The 12,015-nt window shown below is 33.3% G+C and overlaps 1 protein-coding gene and 1 long non-coding RNA gene across 2 annotated transcripts; both read right to left on the bottom strand.

Moving 5' to 3' along the window:
- Window positions 1-78: 78 nt before the first annotated feature.
- On the bottom strand, window positions 79-2,698 carry LOC140062145 (PITH domain-containing protein 1-like). Its single transcript, XM_072108212.1, has 5 exons — window positions 2,352-2,698; window positions 1,856-1,899; window positions 1,329-1,406; window positions 980-1,084; window positions 79-645 (listed from the first exon to the last, which is right to left on the bottom strand). Exons 1-5 carry the CDS (start codon window positions 2,553-2,555, stop codon window positions 435-437), a joined length of 642 nt encoding a protein of 213 aa, XP_071964313.1. The 5' UTR covers window positions 2,556-2,698; the 3' UTR covers window positions 79-434.
- A 2,746-nt stretch (window positions 2,699-5,444) lies between these two features.
- Window positions 5,445-8,346, bottom strand: LOC140062146 (uncharacterized). Its single transcript, XR_011847463.1, has 4 exons — window positions 8,228-8,346; window positions 6,506-7,715; window positions 6,225-6,314; window positions 5,445-5,577 (listed from the first exon to the last, which is right to left on the bottom strand). It is a non-coding gene; the product is annotated as an uncharacterized lncRNA (long non-coding RNA).
- Between the last annotated feature and the right edge of the window lie 3,669 nt (window positions 8,347-12,015).

Below are 12,015 nucleotides of genomic sequence, written 5' to 3' on the forward strand. Positions count from 1 at the left end.
TTTTGTTATTATTCTAGTATTTATAACACCAGGAAAAGTGAAATTATACTCTTCCCTGGTATTACAACAACAACAACAACAACAAGCTGCATCAAGCCAATCTTTGAACAATCGTAATTGCCATATTCAATTCAAAATCTTTGTGCTTTTTATATTCGAATGATAAATTGTAAATTCTTTGTTCTTAACAGAGAATACACTGCCAAATGCAAACAAAATAAGCCAAAGTATTTTCTATTTGAAATAAATGCAATCGTCACATCCATGTCCAACCTAAACATTTTATCAAGAATCTGTATTCATTCAAATAAGCCAAATGCTAATAAAATAATAAAAATAAATAAATATTTTTCTATTTGAAACCAGGGTGTTTAAAATTTACAAAATGACACTCTTCACATCATCCATGTCCAACCTAAACATTTTAGCCCATCTCATTGGATTTCATGCCTTGCTTGATCTTGTAGACTATGTTTATGATCAGCTGGGTTAGGGAAGGCCTCGTACGACACTAACAATACTTCTTGCCTTGGAGCAGGTGAAAACTCGCCTCGTAAGCCAATGTAGTATATCTTGGTTGAGTCTTCACCAAAGTTCTTGGAGAAATGAATTGATAGTGTGTGTACTCCACTGAATCTTGCAATTCTAAAATAATGTTTAAAATGTTCATATTAATACATTTTGTAGAATAAATGTTTTATAATTGTGTATAAAATATAGTTTGGCCTTTTGTCGAGTACAGAGTGAGGGATGACCTATGCGAGTAGGATAAAACACAATGCCAGATTAGACTTAAGCTCGGTCTACACTATCAAACAACTGACAAAGAAATGTGATGTGTCCAAATATGGTAATGATATGACATCATCGCATCCATATATGGGAACATCACGTTTGATAGTGTAGACAGAGATTTAGACTGCAAAAAAATAAAATAATAGTAAATCAGTTTTTACTTAGCTGTTTTAAGTTTACTTACTTAGTAGAATATTCCAGATCACCTGCGCTGTCTCTCTGCATCTCAAACACTTGATCAGGCTCGGCCCTTGCATCATCAAAGGTCATGTGAGGTCGATTCTTAAATCTAAAAATACAGAATTGAAATGTTGCATTTAATTAACTGTAGTGTACAGGTATTTTGATGTTCTAAGAATTCAAGATTTCAAAGAATGACACTTAACAATAAAACTTATTTACTTTTGTTGCTATTGCTCATATCTGCTCACATATACCTTCTAGTACTGACTATAATATTCTTATTGCCAGTATTATTTAATATTATTATTTATTAAATAATAATCAATATTTTGATGTGTTTTAATACTCACAGTCTCATTTGAGACGGATGATAATCTTCTTCTCCTCCAATCACAACAATTCCTTTCAATTTTACATGACCTGTGAATCTGAATAAAAGTTAAAATTGTTATTAGACAAATCATCTACTATATTGTCCTGTCAACAGTTTCATTGGCTTAATTTTTGTATTGGTTCTTAGATGAAATGATGCATGACATGTTCAATCAATCAATTAGTGGAGTTGTGGCTTGGTGGTTATGATGCTTGGCTACCACTCCAAGGGTCCTGGGTTCAAGTCCCGTCACATGTCAGGATTTTTTCTAAGGACCAAATTACTCCACTCCCAAAAACTTGAAATAAGACTTTGTTTATGTAGAGCATCTTGTGTATATGTTTGTCTTGTGAACCTCTGAGGGTCCCTGATGATCAGCAATAGCTGGATGGATCACCCTCATTAAATATGGTTAAAAAAAAAAAAAAATCTATTCTACTCATCCTCAATTTACCTACATCAGTGTCATAAAATCAACAATGTGTTTCAGTAATTTTAACTTACGGAATGTTAAAAAGTAGCTCCTCATCGGCATCACTTTCAACAAACTAAATTTTGGAGAAAATAAAATGTTTTAATGAAGCAACAGAAAACTTTTGATTGCTTTTTCTTTTATGCCAGATAGGCTTGCGCTACTAAATACTGTAATTCTGCACCATGTACTACTACTACTAGTCTACACATATATGTTCGGTTGTAAATATATCATCAATATTTATTATTATTATTATATTAATATTATTATTATAAATAAGCTGTGTTTGTAATTAAATTAGTTACTTGATGCATGATGTGGCTAGGGCCTGCCTATCCCATGCTATGTGACCTAGCCTAGGTGTTACTATACTACTACAGTAGTTACAGTAATACAGTACTAAACATTACAGTCCCTAGCTAGGCCATTATCAGTTAGTATAGGCCTAGGCTAGTCCAGGCAGCAGGGGGATCGACCGGCCAGGCTGGAAGGGAACGAATGTGGTAGGCCGGCCGGACTACCTACCTTTTCTTTGTTCAGTCGCTCATTCCAGGGTTTGAATACTAATTTCCCCGACCCATCATCTACTTCATTTAGACATTCTACATTATCTTTATCAATTTTTGTAAACAAAGTAAATTGCATTCCTCTTTCTGGACCATCATCATGCGAGTGTTCATCAGCACAACTCCCATGGCCACCTCCTCCTCCGTGACTGTGACCAGACATGTTGTTTCGCAAAAAAGAAAATATTAAACAGCGCCATCAATCTGTACATTTGTCCTATGGAAGGCCGAAAAGGAAAAAAAATACATAGCTTAACTGATGCAACAGGGAATTTTCGAAAAATGACCAATTTTCGACCCTTTTATTTTTTGACATAACTGGTTACTATGATTCTATAAGATGATGATAACGCAATATATGACCAAAAATGACCAATTTTCGACCCTTTTATTTTTTGACATAACTGGTTACTAAATCATATTCTTCATGCGCTGCTGCCAGCTGATAAGTTTTTGGTTGAACTTACCCGTTTCTTTTTTTTATCATTTTTAATGTTGCTAAAATGAACAAAATAATAACATAACTTAAAGAATAAAATGCACAATAAACTACAACAAAATAACAATGACAACAATATAAACATTTCATGTCTTTAATTTTCTATAAACAAAACCCGTTTTCAATCAGTTTTATACCTAGGCCTACAGTCAAGTTTTATACAAAAATAGATTATATTTTTTAAGACACTATACATGCAGTGTTTAATAGCATACAATAGCTGTACATGAGTTATATACTCAAGTCACATAAAATTATTAAAATAACAATGTATACAGTGTAAAGTATAAAGTTACAGAGAGTATTATAAACAATTATTTGCATTATTGCTGTTTTATAAGTAATATACAGTTAGCTGCGATTGCGATTAATATTATACAAATTAGCTTAAGTTGGATAAAAAAATGGTTGCACCATATGTATTTACATAAATTATACATAAACTAACTGTTTTGCATTGTATAAAGAAAAGTTCAAATTTGGTCACTAACCATAGATGAATACATGTTAGCACAAAAGACAACTATAACTTTCTACATTAAATTCTTGCTGCTAACAAAATTTTGATCCAATAAAGGTTGATTTTGAATCATGACATATTGTTGAAGTTATTCTGTTAATTGAACATAAACAATGCATTTATTAGTTATTTTGTAATGCATTGTTTGTTTGTAATATTTATTGCTATCCATAATATACATCACAATACAATTAAACACATCAACATCAGCTGATCATTTCCCTATCTTTTACCGGTCAACATCACCTCCTAACAGTATAATCGTATCATCACAAAAAAAACAAAACTATTAAATTTAAGCTGCTGAAGAGTTTTAAAGGAAATGTCACATGTGTGAAACATAACAATGTGAAAGCTAACAAAATATGGACAAAATAAAAACGTTTTAACCTTGAAATAATAATAATACTGAAAGTGAAAACATTTTTGTCTGGTTTTGATTAGCTCTGTCTACACTAACAAACTTTATGTGACAAAAGTAAAGTTCTGTCTACACTGTCAAACTATTTTGAAAAAAAAAAGTGTGACATGCCCAAATATGGTATCATGGCACATCAAATGTTTTTGTCACATAAAGTTTGATAGTCTAGATAGACCTTTAACCAGTTAGTTTTATCAAGCTAAAACCATGAATTCCCGCTGAAACTAACTAACTATTTTGCTGATGGTTGCAATTGTGACTCCCTAATTATGTTATAGTTTATTATGAGCATGAAAGAGTGAAATTACACTCTTCCCTGATTGCGAGTTAATTTGTATCCAATAATTGGAAATCAATAATCAATAATCATGACACTCTGCTGTGTGATATTCATACAGCTTCTTATGTACATGGTGTTTTAAGCCTTTTACTTCCTGTCAGTAATCAATCCAATGTAAAATTGTTGTTGGTGTGATTCAACCTTAATGCATAAACCAAAAATTAATAATTTTATCAACACAAACATATGTTTAAAGATTAATAGTTTTGTAGACTGTATTGAACATTTTAAAATAACTGCTAATTTTGAAACATGGTAATTGTATCAAGTTCATCTACCGTATACAACGGGCTATGAACTAAATGTATCATTTATGTTATTTTTATCAAAAGTGGATACACAAAGTTTGGATTGGATGGTAGTTATTCCTTTCAAAACATGTTCACCTTTCAAAAGAAGGCCCATTCTCTGGTATAAGTTATTTAAATAACTTATACCATGATTATACCATGATTGAAATTATTAATAAGTATTTAAAAATACTTATTCATAGTACAAAGGAAATCATTGTACTAAAATGACAGTGTACAACCAATAAAACAATAACTCAAAATTTAAATATAATAGAATAAAAATGAAAGTTGTTTGTAGTGAACTGGGCGGAAGTATAGATTTGCCATTGTTTTATACAACAATTTGATTTGGCAAGAATTAAAATTACAATTCAATTTAGCCTGAGTTTACTTATCTTTTTAAATGTAATCATAGTAATAATTACATTAAGACCTATCTATCAGCAAAAAATTATATTTAACAACATTTTGGTACAGATTAATGTAGATGTGTGGCCTGATATTACATTTACTGGTACAATCATACCGTACCAGTAAAAATTACTATTATTTACATAATATACATAATGAGATACGAGATGTACAGGTATTTCAGCGTTTTGGCAATAAAATGTTTAAATAATTTGACAATTACGTAGAACTACTACCATATAGCATGCTGAATGATAGGTGTCCTAATGAGTAGACCTTTTGATTATGGTATACAATATCAAATCTCATCCTCCTTTTCTCGCAACGTTCGATTTGTTGAAGAAATATGTAACTATATTTCATGTTATGTCAATATAAAGTATGTTGCTGCATGGATGCAGTGGCATAACGGCTATGAGGGGGGCTCAGTGGATAAACCCAGGGGCCCCGGAGCTTAAGGGGGGCTGAGAAATGCCCAGAGGAAAAAATAGGCCACCCTAGCCCTCCAGCATTGAAACTTGGAGGGCCACTTAAGTTTCCTAAACCAGGGGCATCAGCATCAGCATGGGGGTATACCTCAATGATTGTTGGAATTAAAACATTATTGTATTGTATATTATAAAAATGTAAATGTTTTTAGTAGTGCTAGTTGAGTATCAAGCATTAACCTCATTATTGTTAATGGCATTATTATCATCAACCTGAAAGTAAAAACAAAGAAAAAAGATTAACACCTTATGTAAAGTACTTGTCTACATGCATGCTTCAGTGTTTCATACTTCATTGTTGTTGACAAATATCACAACAGACTTTCTTTTCTTAACACATGCAAGAAGTAAATTGTCAATATTAACACACAAAAAAAGAACATAAAAAGACTTTCATCAGTATGTATTTTTTATAATGATTTCATCAATAAATAAACAACCCTAAAAATAACACAAAAGGTTTTGAGACCTTTATCAGTATTTATGTATTTTTTATAATGATTTTCAAACTACTGTAAATAAATAACAGAATGTCTAATAACTCATTAAACTTTTCCATAATGGTGTACAAACCACGATCGATCACAATGATTTAACAGTTTTATTTTGAGTAAACAAATCATAAACATAAATAACTACCATACTGATTTTAAATAGTATCGTTCTTTGTATTTTTATATTATTATTAGAATCAGGCCATTTATGGAAGGATCCCTATGAATTTATAATTAAAAATATTCTTAACATTCTGTAAAAAGTGGAAAAAGAATACAGTTTTTAATTAGAATCCCGGCCTTTGTAAAAGCAAGAAAATCTGCTAAAATATCAGAATTCCAAAAATGGTATGCGTTTGTTATTACCTCACTATCCTGTGCAATCTGACTCGCCTCTTGGTCATGCCTATCTTTTGTAGATACCAATGAGTATTGACCATTGCTGCAAATCTTGCGCTAAAATAAGTTAACAATAAAAACTAAAATAATTAATAATAAATAATAATTAATTTAATTAATAAATTACCTGTATTATACTGTACACCAAATATTTGCCATATTGCAACCTAAAGTATGCATGCATTTTGTACTGTTGTAGTGTAATCTGTATAGTGTTTTAAATGTATCATTTTAACATTTAAACTTACCAAATGTGAAAGATACGAGACTGGTTCAAATTCGTCGACTCCGTCTATACTGAACACGACCTCACCAACAGACCTCATGGTTCCCATAATAATCAGCACAGAGACGCCGACTACATGCGCAACAATGCCGCGATAATGTTCATTATGAGGGAACACGTGGGTGTCGAGTATATACCATACGCCTCTCCACATACTGTTAATAGCAGTAAATTTAATAAATGCATAGAATTGCAAAAATAATAATCTCAACAACCAAAATCTGGACAGTTTGGCAGCAGCTCGCTGAACAAATGGATTCAGTACAAATAAAAAAAGGAACATTAAATACCCATACGATGCGGATACAAAGCCAGTCATTACGGGGTCGTTGGGGTCAAGAAGCGCATCGATACATTCCCATAAACTTCTCCAGATCGTAATATCAGCCAGAATAAGTAATAAATACGAGAATAGAACATCACCAATATGTTTAAGATCGTCCACAAAGCTTGCGTCGCCCTCCTTCCTTTCAAAACGCGTATGGAAAAGATCAAACTGATTCTCTTGCCAATCAAACGACAAAAATGAAGGAGGAAAAGATAAATTGGTTATACCACGCAACGGTATTAGCACTGCAAATCCCACTAAACTTGATATCACCGCTTTCTCAATGCCTTTCCCTAAATATATATCCAACAAGCCCCAAGCTCCCCGCCAGACGTTTATTCCAAAAATTGCCGCAGCATAATAATACAAGCGTGTTAGAAATACGTTAACAATTTGATATTTTCTAAGTTTCATTCTTATACGATTTAACACATCTTGAAAAAAATGACAACAAATACAATATGCTATACCAGCTGTATAGGAAATCCAATAACTATATTTTGGGGTTGAAGAAAGCAAGTAAGAGTCCATTAAAATCCATGTTCCTCTCCATGTAAATACGCAAGCTGGCGTAATAATGAACAAAATCACAAACAGGTCAAAGAGTTTGTAAACTAACTTTCGTAGGATGTCTCTACAGCACGACTCGCCCATAATTTCTACTAAAAGTAATTGTACTAAAAGCTGATAAGTAGACTTTTTAGTGAGATTGAAATGAGATCAAAAACTTTTGTTTTTAATTTACTGACAACTCAATCACATTAGGTTGTTACATATTGTGCACTCTACTGAATGAATGCACAGTCGGAGTGAAAACAATTTATTGAGGACATCAAACCATTACCTGAAAGTAAAACCAAGAAAAATATTAACAATATTTACGGTTTAATTAACAAACGTAATGTGAAATAACTATATATAAAAGGCCACTACCTAGGCCTATTAATATATTATAGTATTGGACTATTGTTGGTTGGTATTAAATATTAATTAACCGTAAATATCTACACAAATATACATCCAATCCAAGCAAGCAAGGAAGACTTAATTTACTCCAGGACTACACAACTAGCCTAGCTAGGCCTAGGATAGGTTATCTAGGTAGGCCTAAATCACACTCCCAGCAAACAAAGACATACAAAAGAGAATTTCCCCAATATTTTCCACTGCAATCAAATGGCTTGGACACCACCTCCCCACCTACTACTACTAGGCCTAGCCTAGCTAGTACTCCCTACCTACACCACCTATTCCACACAGCACAGCCAAGAAAGAGGCCTAGCCTAGGCCTACCTTCCACACATGAGTGAGTCGGGCTGTCATATCCACCGTCATATATACGTACTGTATAATTACCTATATTTGTTTACTGATTTACGGTAATGAACTAAATCACATCGTGATAAAACAAAAACAACGAATGAAAGAAGTTCCCACCACGTCACATCATACGAGGCATATTCAGAGCGTCATTTCGACGATCGAGCATTCTCAACTTCACTATTTACTTCTACGGAGCGCCATTTATGCCTTTATTTACTTCCGAATTAGAAATAGTACTACGGTAACTGCTCCAGTGGACCAAATTTAGCACCGGTGGAGCACAGTGATATAAAATAGAAATAAGTCACTAATTTTATTATCTTTTCGTATGTAAATACACTGTGCTCAAGTGGACATAATTTGGCGCCAGTGAGGAGCACAGTTATGGAAAGCCAAACCCGCCAAAAATACATAATACATACCATCCACCAATAATTAATTCGTACAAAATTCAAACCATCCAATATTATCTCATGCAGTTCAATGAAAACTTAAACCATTCACCTAGTATCTACACCATCCAATACAATGTGTGACCATCTACCACTAGCCCAAACGACAGTACGCCGAACAAACTACCCATAACACAAACCATCTAAAGAATGTTGAGCCCAGGCAGCAATAATTGAATTAATCTAACGTTAATACAAGTATATATTAGCCAACTCATTTATCAACATTTCATGTAGTTCATGAACATTTCAAACAAAGCATCTTAATTATAGTTCATCGAATTCTAATTCTAATACATTGCCTGTTTTATACCCCGTTCGTCTGTTCAACAGTTTAAACAACTGTTTTGCACACGATACGCCCGTTCGTGAGTTCAAACCATGATATTTGAAGCATCGACTTTCCAAACAGCGATTTTTCGCACCGAACGTATTTTCTTGAGTTAAAGTGGTTGCATTTCAATCACTTACTTTTGATTGGCCAGTATTACACACCGTTCGCTTGTTCGTGATTTCAAACCATGATATTTGAAGCATCGACTTTCCAAACGGCGATTTTTCGCACCGAACGTATTTTCTTGAGTTAAAGTGGTTGCATTTCAATCACCTACTTTCGATTGGCCAGTATTACACACCGTTCGCTTGTTCGTGATTTCATGTGATAACATTTCATTCGACAACTTTTCAAACGTTAGCTTTTGGCTCCGCTTACGTATATATCAATTGATATACTATTTTTTAATTTTCATACTTTCCATACATCAGTTTTGTACATCATTCGCATTTACGCATGTAAAGTGTAGATATTCCACTCGACAAGTTTTAAAACGGTAGTTTTTTTTTTATTGTTAAATTGTAACTGTTGGCGCCGATTTTATATTGGGGGGGGGGGGGAGGTGTTCGGTACTGAATGTGAACAGTACACATTTTTAAATATGGTATCTCTACATGTCCGGAAATTACACTCTCTCAAAAAAGGGTTTTTTTTTCCGTAGTGTGTAATATTAAATCAACCACAACCACAACCGTAAGATGAGAACATTTTAGGAACAATGGACATGTTAATTGTAACAGGCCCACAAGCTAAATTATATTATTTCATTCTGTTTTTTTTTCATTATTTAAGTTTGTGATAATGTGTGTAACCAGGGAGATGTAAAATAAATTTATAAATTAGTTTACATCTCCCTGTGTGTGTAACGTAGGCCTAGGCCTAAGTAAGTGTCATACAGTCGTAAAGTTGACATTCACCCCCCCGCCCCTCAATATTAAATCGGCGCCAACAGTTACAATTTAACAATAAAACAATAAATGTGCGAACAACTACCGTTTAAAACTTGTCGAGTGGAATATCTACACTTTACATGCGTAAATGCGAATGATGTACAAAACTGACTATGGAAAGTATGAAAATTAAAAAATAGTATATCAACTGACATATACGTAAGCAGAGCCAAAAACTAACGTTTGAAAAGTTGTCGAATGAAATGTTATCACATGAAATCACGAACAAGCGAACGGTGTAATACTGGCCAATCGAAAGTAGGTGATTGAAATGCAACACTTTAACTCAAGAAAATACGTTCGGTGCGAAAAATCGCCGTTTGGAAAGTCGATGCTTCAAATATCATGGTTTGAACACGAACAAGCGAACGGTGTGTAATACTGGCCAATCGAAAGTAAGTGATTGAAATGCAACCACTTTAACTCAAGAAAATACGTTCGGTGCGAAAAATCGCCATTTGGAAAGTCGATGCTTCAAATATCATGGTTTGAACTCACGAACGGGCGTATCGTGTGCAAAACAGTTGTTTAAACTGTTGAACAGACGAACGGTGTATAAAACAGGCAATGTATTAGAATTAGAATTCAATGAACTATAATTAAGATGCTTTGTTTGAAATGTTCATGAACTACATGAAATGTTGATAAATGAGTTGGCTAATATATACTTGTATTAACGTTAGATTAATTCAATTATTGCTGCCTGGGCTCAACATTCTTTAGATGGTTTGTGTTATGGGTAGTTTGTTCGGCGTATTGTCGTTTGGGCTAGTGGTAGATGGTCACACATTGTATTGGATGGTGTAGATACTAGGTGAATGGTTTAAGTTTTCATTGAACTGCATGAGATAATATTGGATGGTTTGAATTTTGTACGAATTAATTATTGGTGGATGGTATGTATTATGTATTTTTGGCGGGTTTGGCTTTCCATACACAGTGATATAAAATAGAAATAAGTCACTGAATTTTAATATATTTTCGTATGTTAATAACACTGCTCAAGTTAGTGGACCCAATTTGGAGCCAGGAGAGCACGTTTATATAAAATAGAAATAAGTCAATGATTTTTAGTATCTTTTCGTATGTTAATACACTGTGCTCAAGTGGACCCAATTTGGAGGCAGGGGAGCACAGTGATATAAAATAGAAAAAAGTCACTGAATTTGAATATCTTTTCGTATGTTAATACACTGTGATCAAGTGGACCCAATTTGGAGGCAGGGGAGCACAGTGATATAAAATAGAAAAAAGTCACTGAATTTTAATATCTTTTCGTATGTTAATACACTGTCTAACGAAATTATAATATCTTTTCGTATTTCAATACACTGTGCTCAAGTGGACCCAATTTGGCACCAATGGGAGCACAGGGAAATAGTCACAGTCAAATACAAAAACATCGAGAAAAAATACTTCTGGAATTAAAAAATATTTCAAACTTGGTATATTTGTTCAATATCGGTTACTCCATCCGTAAACCAAAAGAAAAAATAGTTTCAAGCCACGTCAGTGATTTTAATAACTTGCGTTTGCTTATAAGATACTACTTACTAAAGAAATTTAGTGACTTTTTTCTATTTTATATTACTGTGCTCACTGGCGCGCGCGCCAAATTGGGTCCACGTAAGCACAGTGTATTAACATACGAAAAGATATTAAAATTCAGTGACTTATTTCTATTTTATATCATAGTGCTCCCCTGGCTCCAAATCGGGTCCACTTGAGCATAGTGTATATTATACGAAAAGATATTAAAATTCAGTGACTTTTTCCATATTTTATATCACTGTGCTCTACTGGCGCCAAATTAGGTCCACTTGAGCACAGTTTATTAACATACAAAAATATATTAACATTCAATGACTTATTTCTATATTTTATATCACTATGCTCTCCTTTCGCCAAATTGGGTCCACTTGAGCACAGTGTATTAACATACGAAATGATATTAAAATTCAGTGACTTTTTTCTATTTTATATCACTGTGCTCCACTGGCTCCAAATTGGGTCCACTTGAGCACAGTGTATTAACATACGAAAAGATATTAAAATTTAGTGACTTATTTCTATTTTATATCACTG

This window comes from Antedon mediterranea, chromosome 11, assembly GCF_964355755.1.
Source record: "Antedon mediterranea chromosome 11, ecAntMedi1.1, whole genome shotgun sequence".
Taxonomy (NCBI): domain Eukaryota; kingdom Metazoa; phylum Echinodermata; class Crinoidea; order Comatulida; family Antedonidae; genus Antedon; species Antedon mediterranea.